At 43.2% G+C, this 15,830-nt stretch overlaps 1 protein-coding gene across 3 annotated transcripts in view; it reads left to right on the top strand.

The window, feature by feature from the left end:
• Positions 1-15,830, top strand: part of CNTN1 (contactin 1) — an 895,734-nt gene that overhangs the window by 709,144 nt on the left and 170,760 nt on the right. For all 3 annotated transcript variants that reach the window (XM_069228856.1, XM_069228858.1, XM_069228855.1), the window contains one exon: positions 8,333-8,453. In XM_069228856.1, coding sequence (XP_069084957.1) covers positions 8,333-8,453 — 121 coding nt within the window. The remainder of the gene's footprint in view (positions 1-8,332; positions 8,454-15,830) is intronic.

The raw sequence follows: 15,830 nt of genomic DNA, 5'->3' as shown, positions 1-15,830 counted from the left end.
GTCTGGGGTGTCTCAAGCCAATGCGCACCAGACACTGTGTCTCATTCCAAGGAGGTTGGACATTGGAACTTGTTGTGGGCAAACAGGATTGTCTGGTGCAACTCAAGTCATCGCGCACCAGAAGTTGTGCCTCATTCCGAAGAGGCACAATCCCACTTGCACCCTTTTGGGTGCAAGTGGGATTGTCAGGTGCGACTCAAGTCATTGTGCCACATTTCAGGAAGGCACGGCATTGGTGACCTTTTATGTATTAGTGGAATTGTCTAGTGCATCTCAAGTCATCACGCACCACGTGTTGGGCCTCATCTCAGGGAGGCTCTGCATTGTGTACTTTGTGTGTGCATTCGAAAGTGTCTGGTGCGGCTCAGGTCATCGTGCAGCAGACCTTGTGCCCATACCAGGAAGGCACAGAATTTGGTAAATTCTATGTGTGCAACCGGGACACCTGGGGCGATCCAAGTCATTGTGTCCTAGACGTGGTGCCTCCTGCCCTGGGAGGTGCAGGATTGGTAACTATCTGTGAAGTCGAGTGTCTGGCCTGGCTGAGCGCCACTGTAAACAGCGTGTCCCAAGGCAACCCCCCCCCTTTGCTTTGCAGACCAGTGCCCGCACCAGAAGGCTGATGTGGAGACCCCTGAGTGAACTTCCAGAGTGGGGACCAAACCTCCATTTGGAGACTGTTGCCTGATCAGCCATTCTCTCTTTCTTCCCCTGTACCTTTGCCCTGGGATCCTGACTAAGTGTAATCACTGGCTGCGAATGGCCTAGTATATAAAGAAAGGTTGCTTAATTCCTAACTCTGAGGGGGAGGGGAATTGGTTGGAGTGTGGGGGAAGACTTGGGCCCAAGAGGGATCTGCAACTCATTTAAACTTCACCTGCCATCTGTCAGAGCACCGCATTAGGGTGCTGGACGCGAGTGTGTGCGTGGGTGCTAGCATGACTGATGTCCATGGCACCATAGAGAGGAGTGAGGTTGTGGAAGCGGGTGTTTGGGTTTGATTTCACCATGTGGCAATGTTGCTGTTCATGTTGTTTGCAATAGCGATTGACACTGAGGTTTACTGGTGTGGCCTAAGCCGCGAAGCTATTTGAAAAGTGCTATAGTTCTCTGTATGTATACATTGCTGCTATCTTTGGGAACCGAAATGCATCCTTCAGTATTTTTATATTGAATTGGGGTGATCGCTGGGGTGGGTCTTGAGCTGCCAACACAGTAGTACCGCATGTGGGTGTGTAGAGGGAAAGTATTGTTTTTCTCAGGTGTACGTACTGCTGATGTCATATTAACACTGTCTGGCCCCATACTACTAGTGATCTTTCTGAATGTGATGTATGCCCAGATTTACATGATGGCCATGGGGTTTTAATTCATGTGTGTGTTGAATACAAACTTTATTTACATACACCTTGTGTAACGTCTCATTTGTGACGCTCAGTTAACTTATTGTGCAAGCATACAGTGAGAATGCTTTACACATTGCCTTTGTGATTAGCCAAGCTATCCAAGGATGGTTGTAGGTTATACAGTGAGTGTAACCATCCACCCCTGACGGGAGTGGTAGGTTTTGCCTGGCTAGGGCCTCACCTCAGCCAACCAGAACATGCCGCCTCCATCACAGATATTACATCTTTGCTTCCAAGGATTGACCACAGCATAGTCACACAGAGTATTGGACCTGTGCACATATTGCTATAGCCACCTTCCTCCCAGTACTCTGAAGCATCATAAGGCAAGCACAAAACAAAAGGGGGTGTACCAAAGTCGAGACTGTGAGTTCCACTGCCAATCAAAAGCAAGGTCTACACCTTCAAAGGGTTCTCCCACCCAGATGCCAGAAGTCTTTACGCCCTCTATTGACCCTACAAGCCCCTAGGATAAACTGGACGTCATACTTCAGGAAATCTGTGAATCGCAGGTCAAATATCGAACTGCACCTGGGGGCCACGACCATGGATATTGGTCTGATGAAGGGCGACTGCCACAATTTAGTAGATCGAGTCAAAGCAAAAAAATGGTGCTTGCTGCCCTGTCACCTGATCACAGGGACCACACCGCACAGCTCACCCAGCTGCACAACTAGGTGGACCAATTACAAGTACGGGCCAAAGGTGCAGAAGGAAGAGCCTGCAGAAATTACATCCTGATAATTTGGATGTTGGAGGGAGTGAAGGGTTCCAATGCTACCCAATATGTAGAGGCCTGGCTCTCCATCAAAAGGTGGCTCCGACCAACCTATCCAAGCTTTTCGCAGTCAAGAGGGTGCTCCTCCACGACCCATAGTGGCTAAGATTCTGAACTTGAGAGACATTGACTTACTGCTTCAGGTGCTCATGAAAAGGCACCCATACTTGTCGACAACTCAAGGATCTCCCTATTCCCAGACCACACCATTGCAGTACTGCGGAAATGCGCCTCCTTCCAAGAAGTGAAAAACATTCATGTGTGGCCGACCGCTCCTATGCCCTGCTTTTCCCAGCACATCTAAAAGTAATGCATGATCAGCATACCTTTTGCAGTTCAAAACTACACCATTGTTACTTGGAATGTGAGGGGGATGGTATCCATATATCAGAAGCCAACAATATTAGCACAACTACATAGACAGCACGCTCAGATCACTTTCCTGCAAGAAATGCACCTAGTAACTTCTAAGGCCCAAAAGCTTCGTTAACGGTGGAGGGTACCTTTATTCCACATTTCACATTACGCATTTTCAAAAGGAGCCATCACTTGGCTCCGGGCTGGGGTCCCATTTGCGGTGCATGACACAAAGATTGACATATAAGGCCTTTAAGTGTTACTTAAGGGCACATTGGATGGGGAACCGTTGGTGCTAGGATGCATTTATGCTCCCCATACTAAATAGGATACCTTCCTGACCCACCTATTGACTGTACTGACCGACTGGGCCCCCATCCCTGGATATTGGTAGGAATCTTTAATGTGGTACTGGACATATAGCTGGATCGCTCGAACCCTCTCCGCCTGGAGCATGTGCAGGGTGACAATGCCAAACGCTGAAATGCTGGGTAGACGAATGAGGCTTCTTGGATGCACAGTGTAGCTGCAATGTGGGAATGAGGGAATACTCTTTTTACTCTTACCCTCATACTGTCCACTCTCGCTTTAACTGTTTCCTCTGCCCTCCCTACCTCCTGCCTCATATAACAAATACTACCTATGTAGGAAAGACAATCTCCAGCCCTATCCCTTTAGAAATGTCCATCAATTGGGGTTGAGTGCTGACCCGAGCCTGACCTGGAAGACATAGGCCCTCATTATGACCCTGGCGGTCGGTGTTAAAGTGGCGTTAATACCTGCCAATCTTACTGCCACAAAAACTATGGCGGTAGGCACTATCAGTGTCAGGCAATCCCTTCCCTAGCACTGATAGGGGTCTCCCCCGCCACTCCCCCTCCCAAGAGTCCTCCTCCACCCCCCTCCCTCTCTCGCCCCCGCTCATGTACACACCCACATTCGCACCCATAGACACACATGCACGCACACATACCCACATCCACCCACGCATGCCCACATACATACCCACACACCGCAACATACACCAACATACTTTATCATACACACGCATTCACAACACACAACATACACTCACATTCAGTCATTCACGCACTCATTCAACGCGACTCACACCCGCATGCATGCTTACCAAAACATACACATACACCCCCACATACACACAACGCCCCCACTCCCTTCTCCTGTTGGAGAACCCGATTTACCTGCTTGCAGGGGGTCCTCTGGCTGGAGACGGGCCAGCGTCCACCAGCAAAACATCGGCAGGCCGTCTGATTGGTCATGATACGGTCGGTGGTGTTTTGCTGGTGTGGAGGTGCTGCTGTCATCCGCGCCGCCTTACCACCGTCTGCCGCCATGACCGTCAGTGGTATTCCGCCAGCCTTCTGGTGGAATACTGCTGAGAGTCATAATACGTGTAGACAGCTGGTAGCCATGGCAGTGGCATGTTGGCTGCCGTCGGAGTGGCGGTAGGCGGCAGTTACCGCCAAAGTTATAATGAGGGCCTTAGTATTCAGGGAGACAATAGCTACAACCATTGATAAGTATTTTGCAAAAAACACCGGCACGGCCTCCTCACTGTTGACAAAATGGGAGGCATTTAAGATGGTGATACGAGGTGCATCGATTGGAGCAGTGGACTGGGGTCTCTGATGAAAGAGGCAGCTACTGCCAAGATGGCAGCTCTTGCATTTCTGAGAGGCTAGCATTGTATATGCTAACCTCTTGGAATGCTTCAGTGTGTTAGACAATAGAGTCTATTTGCAAAAAGTACATGCAGGGGCGGACAGGTCGGCCACTGTATTGTTGTGACTGATTCAGACAGACCCAAGTCCTGCTCTCATTTTATCAATCAACACCCTCCCCCCCAACATGGTCTAGTTATGACCAAACTGGGAATTAACATGGCCTTCTGTGAGCTTTACATTGCATTATACAAAGCCTCACCACCCCCTGACCCCAGCAAACTGTCAACATTCTTGCATCAAATGAGACTCCCTAAGGTATTACCAGATATGGTGGCATCACTGGCCGCACCTATTACAGAAAATGAAATAAGGTGGGCAATCAAAGAGATCACCCGCAATAAAACACCAGGTTCTGACAGCTTACCAGTGGAATTTTAATCCACCTATTGTTTGGTTCCACACCTGGTGAAGCTATATACGTCTTCCCTTGAGGTGGGCTTTTGGCCCCCTGCAACCAGAGAGGCACTTGTCTCCTCTCGCCTGAAACCTGGAAAGTCACCAATGGAGATGACTCCGTGCAGGCCACTCTCACTGTTAAACACGGAATACTAAATCCTCAGTAAAATACTTGCTAACGGACTGCTCTAACTAATCTCACAGTTGCTACACACATACCAATGCAGATTCGTCCCTAGACCTCTCTGAACATACGGCGGATTTTCTGTGTGATTAATGGTGCTTGTGACTAATAGCTACATGCTGGTTGTCTGTCTCTAGAAATTCGCCAGGCGGTTGACACCCTAGGATGGGAATATAAGTTGGTGGTCTCTGCCCCCACATGGCATACCTCCTACCTTCATGCATTGGGTGAAACTGTAATATAGGGAGCCAACAGCAAGAGCTAGGATGGGGTCATACGTCTCAATGCCATATCAGGTGATGCAGGGCACACAACAAGGCTGTCCCCTTTCCCGGTTCCTCTTTATCCTGTTGATAAAAGCCTTAGCGTGAAGGATACATCAGGAGATGGGAGGTAAGGTAATCTTAATAAAAAACATGATACATGTCATGTCACTGTACGCAGATGACATGATCATATATCTGCAGGGCCTGCGTGAGGAGCAACCGGTGTTGTCCCACTTATTGTCAAAGTTTGGGGAGCTGTCCGGACTACAAATAAATGTTGCAAAATCTTGTACCTATTCATTCTCAGGCACATACACAGAACAGACGTTCAGGTTTGGAGAAACCCAGATACCAGTAGCACCATGCACATTTCGCTACCTAGGGATCCAAGTATATCATGAACCAAAATATCTACTGAACAGTAATCTAGTACCCACACTTACTGCCCTCAAAGCCCAGGTGGGATTTTGGACCACGCTTCCCTACCGATTGTAGATTGATTGGCCTTGGCAAAAATGGTCATCTTGCCTTGATTACTGTACCACTTTGTGAATCTACTGATTGTCATACCAGCATGTTCCGTTCACTGAACATCACACTGATTGAGCTCATTTGGGGTAGCGGTCAACACTGAGTTAACCTTAAAACTCTATGCTTAACTGTCACCAGAGGGGGTATAGGAGCCCCTAGACTTTAAGGCCTACTGCATAGTTGGACAACTACAATGGCTGGTGTACTGGTTGGCCGGGTACCATATATTAGAATCAAGCTTCACAGTGGCTCAATTGTGCAGGGGTCTACTGCACCGACTGATTTGTCCAAATGCTACCCTCCCGCACACGGGATCCATTCTCCTATGTATTGCTTTACACGGAAGATGGCACTACGATACACTTCAACACGTATGTCGTATGCACTGAACGCCCCATTCTGTTGGTTACCCATATCTTCCAATACACTGACAGTACATAGGTTAAACCCTTCGGAACAGGCAGGAGTGATATCTTGTGGACAGCACATTAATGACCCACAATGACTTCGTCCAGGCCCATGCACTGCCTGAAACTCTTTTTCTCACTCACTCATGCTAGCATTTTCTGTTATGTCCATCAGCATTGGGCACCAGACGGAAGGGAACCCCAAACATACGGTCTAGTTCAGGCATTGCATACTATCGGACACGGTAGGCATCTAGTTAGATGGCTTTACAGAGGACTCAGTGAACACCTTGACACCCCACTCGATCCTCTCAGAGTCAGGTGGGAGGCCGATTTGGGTAAGGAGCTGACAGATAAGGAATGGGCCATCCTCCTGGAATACCCCAGGAAGATGTTTCAGAACAGGTTTAAAGTCATATAATTCGGTATTCTACATAGGGCTTACTTAACTCCATATAAAATCAGTAAAATGTTCCCAACAGCCTCCTCGGCGTGTCAACAATATCATGCTATGGACACCGATCTCCTACATATGTTATGGTCCTGTCCTTTATTGGGCGCATACTGGAAGGAGATATCTATGGATATCTATGGTATTGAAGGACATTACAGGCCTAGACTGCTGGACCAACCGGACCAGTGCATATTAGGACTGTACCACAGGCCCAAATGTCCCAAGGTAGTGACACTTTTCACAGGACTGATGCTATTATTAGAGAAATGATCAATAACTCAACACTGTAAATCCCCCTTGCCACCCCTGAAGTGGTCAGATAGCCAGAGGAGGATCCGCATTGGGGACAGGCTGAAAGACAGGCTTTACGGTGAGAAAAATATAGGCGACTATGTCAAAAACCTATATTTATTGATTGGGATGTCTTGCTGGAGGGATTTAGAGCTCAAGACGAGCCCCTGGGAGTTGAGGGCCCTGGGGTCATTATCTGGTCTCCTACCTGGGTGCTGACCCATTTTCCCATATTCATATAAGCATGCTGACCTGACTAGTGCCACGGACCCAACTAAGCCCACATCCTCTCCATCTAAGTTAGTCCACAATTTTTGAAACACTACATTTACAACCTCCTCATCCTCCACAAATCTACATATTGAACCCTGACGCAATATGCTCCTCCGCTATGATGCAGTAAATAAGGTGACATGTTTTCGTTAAAATGTGGGTGGGTTGGATGGGTTTGGAAAATTGTATTTAGCGTATGTCACATTCTATCCGAAAGCTAATGCATAGGTCGTTTTTATATATCAATTTCACTGTCATGTATAAATGTCAACTCTGGCTCTATTTCCAAATGCTTCAGAATTATTGCCTAGGCTGTATCGCAGAATGTAAAATATATAGAAATGCAATAAAGTTTGTGTTAAAAAAACAATTACCTTATTTATATCTACTGCATAGAAAGAAAAACATAGCGTAAACCATACATGTAGGTCCTCTGACTGCAATATGCTATTTGTTAACATTGATGAGGGAGTAGTGGGGCATCATGACCCATCAACGATTAATGTCTTAACAGCTTTATTGGTTTTCATAGGCATTTCCCAATCATCTGAAAACAAACATAAACAATTACAAAAACATAATTTACACAATAGATAATAAACTTGGGAAACCTTTTTTCGATTTCAACTGTTTTAAAAAGCTCTGAGTATTCTAATTTTATAAATATAACACTTTTGTTAGTGCCATTTGGAGGAACAGAAACATATATTTGACCTCAGACTTTTGAAAATATATGCATTATTTTTCCACATTGGCATAAGCCTAAAATGTTTTCAAATAAAGGCACTTTGACAACCTTTTTATGTCAAAGGCATTTTACATCTCTTTTTGTCGGTATCAAAGATTTGTAATGGGACATGATACCATTTTGTATCCTATGTACGTGTCCTTAGGAAGACCAGTATGGGTTCATGTTTAAGACATAAGGTATAATGGGTTAAATAAGCAGATGGTCAGCATGTGTATGCAAATTAAAAGACTTGAATGTACGTGTTTCTAATATTACTGTAACTCCCACTACTACTGCTACTACTAATTATTATTATTATTGTTATTATTATTATTACACTTATTGCTATTATTAATAATATTGTTATTTTTATACTTTTAGCATTTCTTAGATTCTTCGAGCTTAAAATAACAGGTGCTACTATAAACTAAGATAAGGGTGGTGAGTGAGGAATTATGTATACCTCTAGTGATTTTAAAGTTTATTTACAAGTACTCTATTACTTTTTCAACAGATTGAAGGAGGTGGTGAGTTATTTATTAAAAATGTCCAGCTGAGACATGCTGGAAGATATATTTGCACAGCACAGACAATAGTGGATAACTCTTCAGCTTCTGCTGACTTGGTTGTCAGAGGTAAGAATGTCTAATTATTAACATTTTAACCTACATTTTATATGTAGTGCGGTCTCCTTTAAGTGCATGTAAGCAAGACTGCATTATGCAGAGAAAGACAACATTCGGTGCAGTGCTCTGCAGATACTGAAGCAAGCACCATGTGCTAGGCTTGTGAGGAAGTTCTATAATTTATCTTTAATTAGAAATGAACTATGGGTAAGAAAGAATTTCTCTGTGATTCCTCAATTATTTACAGGACTGTTGTCAAGGGATAGTCAGGAAAATAAAATACCCCCACACTTTGACTAATATGACAGTAAACGACCAACCAAATTTAGTGATCTCAATCTTTCCTAAAAATTCATGAGAATTGTTCCCCAAATGAAAAAAAAAACTAGAAAAAAACTGTGCAAAATGATGCTTTTTACAGCATGATTTAAAATAAATCAGGCCAAAGAACTACCTCACTGGTACTGCCTTCTTTCTATCCTTCTTTCTTTTCTTTTACTCTGTTTTCTTTCTTAACTGTTTTTAGCCATCTTTCATATCTACTTTTGATTACTCTTTCTTTACTTTTTTTCATTCTCTTTCCATTCCTTCATTCAATCAACCAATCAATCAATCAGGACTTATAGTGCACAGCTAATCATCAACAAGGATATTTAGGCACTGAGAACAGAGCTGCTAAAGGGTTCAATTCAACAGCCAGGTCTTGAGTCCTTTCCTAAATTCCAGATTAGAGGATTGGGTCCGTAGGTGAAACAGGAGGTCGTTCCAGGATTTTGCAACGAGGTAGGAGAAGAAGTGTCCTCCACTGTTGCTTTGGTGGGCGCGTGCGAGGGAGAGGGAAGCAGACTGCAGATATCTGGAGAGTTGGTGGAAGTTTAAATGGTGGCTGATGTATGGTGGTCCATGTTTGTAAAGTCCCTTGTAGGTGTGTATCAGCATCTTGAATTGACATCTCTTCTGAATGGGGAGCCAGTGGATCTTCTTGAGGTGGGGGTGGTGTGGGTCCATTTGGGGCGGTTGAGTCTGGGAGCTGAATTCTTTATAGTCTGAAGTCTCTTCAGGAGGTGCGTGGTGATTCTTATGTAGAGTGTGCTGCAATAGTCAAGTATGCTGGTGACTAGGGCTTTGATAACGGTTTGTCTGGTGTTGACAGGTAGCCATTTGAAGATCTTGCAGAGCATGCAAATAGTGAGGAAGCAGGTGGAAGAATCTGTGTTGATCTGGCTTTTCATGGTGAGCTTTCTGTCCGTGATGATGCCAAGGTTGTGTGCATGGTCTGTCGGAGTGGGTTGTGGTCCTAGTCTGGAAGACCATCAGGAGTCATCCCATGGGGAGATGTTGTTCCTGAAGATCAGCACATCCGTTTTGTGTGCGTTGAGTTTTATGCAGTTGTTTGTCATCCAGTTGGCTATACCCATCATACACCTGCAGAAGCTGGCCCTCGTGGTGGAGGCATCTTCTGATAGTAGGAGGATGAACTGGGTGCCGTTTGTGTAGGATATGTTCATTCCGTGGGTTCTGACGATGTTGGTCAAGGGGGTCATGTAGATGTTGAGCAGTGTAAGGCTGGGTGACAAGCCCTGAGGGACACCACAGATGATGTTCTTAGGTCCCAAGTTGAAAGGTGGGTGAGTGATTTTCTAGGTTCTTCCAGTGAGGAAAGAGGCGATCCATTTGAGGGCTTCTCCTTCAATTCTGATGTGATGAAGCCTCTTACTTAGTGTGTGGTGGTATACAGTGTGAAATGCTGCTGAGAGGTTGAGGAGGATCAGGGCTGCTGTTTCTTCCCAGTCAAGAAGGGTTTTGATGTCGTCAGAGACAGCAATCAGGGGGTTTTCGTTGCTGTGGTTGATGCAGAATCCCGATTGGGAGGGGTCAAGAAGTTTGCTGATCTCCAGGTGTTGTGTGAGTTGGCGGTTGATGGCCTTTTTCGAGGACTTTGGTGGGAAAGGGAAACAGCAAGATGGGATGATAGTTCTTGAGTTCGCTGGGGTCCACATCGTTTTTTTTTAGAAGGGGGTTGACTTTTGCGTGTTTCCATACTTTTCCATGGGTGCTCCTGAGTGGTCGGAGTTTATGATGGTTGTGGTTATTTGTGTGGTGAGCTGGTCTGAGGCAATGAGCAGGTGCTCAGAGATTGTATCAGTGTTTTCAACCATGGCAGCAACGTGACTCAGCCTGTTGGCTGTGATGGGCTGGGGTTCAAAGTTTTTGTAGATCTTTCTTTCTCTCTGTCTATACTTATTTTGATACAGCTCTGTACATCTTCATATCCTTATATCGTTTTCTTCTTTTCTTTCTATTCTTTTCTTTTTCTTGTTCCTTACTTTCTTCTTGGCATCTTTCTGCCCTTCATTCTCTCATTAATTTCATCCTTCTTGTTGTATTTCTTCCATTCTTTAATTCTTTCTTTCTTTTCTTTCTATTGCCCTTCCTTTTGCCTCTCATTTCTTTCCATTACTTTATTCTAGTTTCAAGCTCGGCTTATTTCTTTCTATCCTTCTGTGTTTCTTTTTTATTTGGTCCTGCCACATTTTCTTCTTACTGCCTTTATTTCTATCCTCCTTCAATCTTTCTTTCCATCCTTCGCTCATTTCCCTTTCTTTTTCTTCCTATCATCCTCATTATTTCCATTTTTCGTTTGCACCATCTTTCCATCCTAATTGCTTTTTTTTTTTTCATCTTTTTTTCAATTCTTGCATTCTATTCTGCTTCCTCCATGCTCTCTCAGTCCATTTGCCTTTCACTTCCACTTCTTTTCAAATTTGAGGATTTATTTTTCTCACTGTCACTATTCTTTGGGGCTTCTTTGGCATCCCTCAGTCCCTCCCCGCCTCCCCACCCCAGTGTCATGGTAATTATTCTTGTCATATTTATTAGTTCTGGTTCTGTTTTGTGAATACCTGTGAGCCACAGATCGAAGTTAGGAAGGGCCATTAAATAATTTAAACTCCCCTAGTAGCACTCATGCTTAAGCTGATAAATTGGAACTTCACTACCTCCTTGAGTGAACTGTGCTTATTTTTTTATATATTGTTTTAGAACACATCATTAACTCTTGGTACCTTGGTTGTTTCCTAATGCCGATATACTCACATGTCAAAGGTGTGCTCTATAAATAAATACACAAAATAATTGTTCTGCTGAGTGTAATTGTAGGAAAGGACTGAAGAGTTCCAGAAAAAGTTAGATACAGGAATATCACTAAGGTGATAGGAGCAAGGAGACAATGTGGAGCATTAGACCTACCTTGCTCAGCTAGATTGCAAGGACCATAAAAGATCTCTGAGAGAAACAAGGCTCTCTCCTAGAAGATAAACTGGACCCTGGGGGAGTCCAAGGCTACAGGGTCTGTCACTACTCCGGTTTAGGTCATAAGTGAGCAGAATTTCACGGGCCTCAAAGATCAGTGGGAAGTCACCGGAACCTTCACTCACAAATTCCTATTTAATATTTAATATTTTGGTAGTAAGTGTGGGATACATACCAAGCAATGGAGGCCGCTGCAAATCCCAAGGAGAGGGGCGGGGGGTGTTGAGGGAGTTGGGAAGGGTAAGAAAAAAACTTTACCTCACTGCCGTCTCCGTCTTCTGCTGTCTCGCACTCCTCTTCCTTCCATGTGATGTCTCAGCATACACTGGGACACCAGCACAGGCTCCCCAGCAATCCTGGCACTGCTTACATGCTAACCATAGCATGCAAGCAGAGTCAGGATTGGTCTGAGCAGCAGTCACTGCCTTTCTGTGCCTCAGACTGCCAGCCAAATACACATGTGAACTTAGCATTTCCTGTGTTCTAGCCCTACCCCTCCCCTGTACCACTGGCTGAGCCAGCAGATGAAAAATGAAACAATGGCAAAATATAATTTTATTTTTCATCTCCTGGCTCTTGGGCAGGGGGCGATGCTCCTTCGCCATAGTGAAGGAGCCGCTCATGACACCAAGTCACCACTGCAAGTCTTCCAATCTAGGTAAGTTAAAGAACTAGTTGAGATCCTACTCCACTGCCCATGCGGTAGGATCTTACCAAAACATTTACCCAGTGCTTCTGACAAAAGCCTCATTCTTGCCATCCAGTAATTCTAGGCATGCTTTGTTAATAAGTGAATCCAGATGGACCCTGCTCACACATATTTTACTTCCAGCCCAGAGAAGATGCAACGCACTTCTGGGTGGTTACCACCAGGCTGGGGGAAAGGGCCCTTGCCTGTGTTCAAGCTTCTAAGACTGTGTGTGCATTTACGTGCACTCCTGAGGTATAGGAGCTGGTTTGGAAGGTACTGAAATTGATATACATTCTTTGGAAAAAGTGCTGATATGACTCGGACTTTGATAAGTCCATGATGGTGAGTAGATATGTTTCTCCTGCTGCAACAGGTTCTCGTGCAAATAAATGTCCTGAGTATGGCATCCAGCTATCTGTGCGCGTTATCACTGTACTAGTGTGAAAATAACTTAGACGGTTTCCTAGAACCAGCTATTGAGGATGGAGGCTTGTTAAATTGTCTTGTTCGATAATGGCGTAGGTCTCTAAAAAACGGAATCTACTCTGGATTCTGCCAGAGGCACGGCGGAGGCTTATTCCATACACTTGGAAACCAGGGCTACATGTGCTGTTGCATTTTACCAGCTACTTTAATGAAAATCTGTTCTCTTCTGATCTCTGTGTAATTGGCAATTGGTAATTAGCGGTTCAAATTTGAAGTTTAGGCCTGCATTAACAGCACAGCTTGATTTCAACTTTCACCATATTTTGCACCGAATGCATCCATCGATCACAGTACATTTTTGGAAGGGCACCAGACAGCAACGCTTTTATGTCTATTTATGTGCTCACACATTTTGTCGGCTTTATAGATAACATAGGCCCGCCTTACAAGGGGCCTGATAACATCACTGTGTAAGAATACATACTACGTACATACATATACATTTTGTCAGGTCAAACCTGGTGATATTACTGGGGGGGAAAATGCCATTTAAATCCTGGGACATGCGTATTCTGGTGTGTTAAGCACCAAAACCTATAGCATGCATCTTTGGGCAAAACTAATAACATGCAATAGTTATTATCGCAAATGATAAATTCTGTACACATCGATTCATTTTTTATTTTTTGATACTTATAATATAAAACTGGGCCACTCATAATAGGGGCCTTTATGTTTGATGAAGATTGTCTTTGTCATATTATGTTGTGTCATGCTCGTGAAAAGTTGCACAACAGCCCGATTAATTTTTGAAGATGTTGAAAGAAGAACCCTCATCTCATCAATAGCTATAGCAATTATGTAAGTGGTAACTAACATCAACCAAAACATTTCTGGTGCGTTGATGCGACACTTCATATCTGTATCCATGAGATCAGAACTTCTGTACTTCAGAACTCTGGGTGAGATTTACACGTAGTGTTTAAGTATTGCGGAGGATTTATTTTCTGTAGTTAACCTACCTTCATGGGAGTCAAACTGTGACTTACACCACAGAACAAGATAGATTTAATTTAATGTCTACAGCTTTTTGGTTAACAATGACTGTTAGGCTTAGGGAGAGAGAGGCTATAGTCTAGTTGTAAGTTGTAAATGAGCTACTGCTGCAGCGTCACGAAATCCTAGCTATTACCTTAAACTGAATAGTGGATTCTGCGCAAGAGGTCAATGGATCGAAGCGACAATGGTTTGAGGGGAAGTCATCAATGAGCAATGTGACTATCAACAGTAATCAATATATTCAGGAATCTGAACCTCAAACAATAACCACACCAGTTTATTAGCAAGAATTATAAGTTTATTTCCCTAGATTAACAATGCTACTGTCACGAAAATAACTCTCAAACACAAATGATAAGCATATAGAATCAATAGTGGCTGATTACGTCTTATATATCTGAGTTTAATCAAAACAATCAAGCAAATAATCTCCAGTATCAAAACACTTATTAATAACACCAGAATTGGCAATAAAGGTAAAGTATACTCAAAGAATTTCAATATGAATCTTGAGCATTTGAAAGTTAATTCCCTCACTAACCACAAATTAGCATCAACCTGTTGGATTTCATGTAAAAAAAAATTAGAAACACAAATTTAAAAAAAACACATTAACTCGGGATGTTGAAAAAACATTATTGTTATTATTCAGTATTTAAACTATATGTTGCAGGTGATAGCTGCAAAGCAAAAGAGACACATATATCAATGCAATTTCATACATTACCCATAGAACAACATCATGTAGTCTACTTCAGCAAAGGGACTCTTCAGATAATTTGGCCTATTGACAGCTAACCCACACTGCTAATATGACTCCAACCACCATGGACTAAACTGGAACACTTCTCTCTCTCTGGGAACACTTCTCTGACCTCTCACAAGATTCCTGCCCTGATTGTTATACTAATCTTCAAAATGTTTATGATTGGTCAGTACATGGGGTGGTTTACAATTCAACCAATAGTCGCTCTAATTGATAACCTAAAACACAATGACATCAATAATAACCAGGACACATTCATAACAGTAACTTTTCCTCTTCAGTCTCGTCTGTGACTCCATTGTTTCATCTCGTCTAAACTTCTTTTCTCAGGAAGAAACTTCTCAAGTTGAAACATTTACTTTAATCCTCGAGGATGAAACCACGTATTAGTGACAATTTCAAACAATAGAACATTCAACTCGTAATATGATTTTATAAATCTGACCTTGTAAGACACAGTGCAGCAACCCACTAGGAGTAGCTGTGTACACATTTATTAAGCTATTTAGCACACACTTTTATGTAAGCATTGAACAATGAAAAATAACATCAGCTTCAGTTAGAATTTTGCTTAACCGAAGAACAGAAATGAACTATGGCAACCATTTTCAAAAGTCACCCGTTTTCGCATGTCAATTCACTATATGATTAATACTTTGAAATCATTAATAAATCGTATTAGAAAATTCACACTCTCACACTACCATAAAGCCCAAATTATCAAAGTCATAATGGTAAGCTGTTTTCTGTGAGTGATCTCTGACTCAAACTTGATTTCTTGGCTCTTTATTGGAGACAAAATGCAAACACTAGTCAAATATCTGTACAGTGAAAATTAGAATGTAAAGGTCCAAGACAATTTGATTTAAAGGCAAGCATTTAAATTGAAACATTTCATAAAACAGATGTATGTAGATGCAGGTTTCAAATGATAGAAAGAAAGTAAAAAATGCTATCTATGAAGACAGTTGAAATATGATTAATGTTGTAGTATTAAAGGGACATCTAAATTTGGAGCTCACAAATGTGTGTAGGAGAGCCCAATTAAAAAAATCTGAAGTGTGCAAAGCTCTGTATGAATCCACACGAGTTTGAATATGTCCTGATGAATTGCTTAGTTACCTAATTTACA

Source organism: Pleurodeles waltl, chromosome 4_1, assembly GCF_031143425.1.
Source record: "Pleurodeles waltl isolate 20211129_DDA chromosome 4_1, aPleWal1.hap1.20221129, whole genome shotgun sequence".
Classification (NCBI taxonomy): Eukaryota; Metazoa; Chordata; class Amphibia; order Caudata; family Salamandridae; genus Pleurodeles; species Pleurodeles waltl.
The sequence above is the reverse complement of the archived record's forward strand: the minus strand, read 5'-3'. Positions and strand labels throughout refer to the sequence as shown.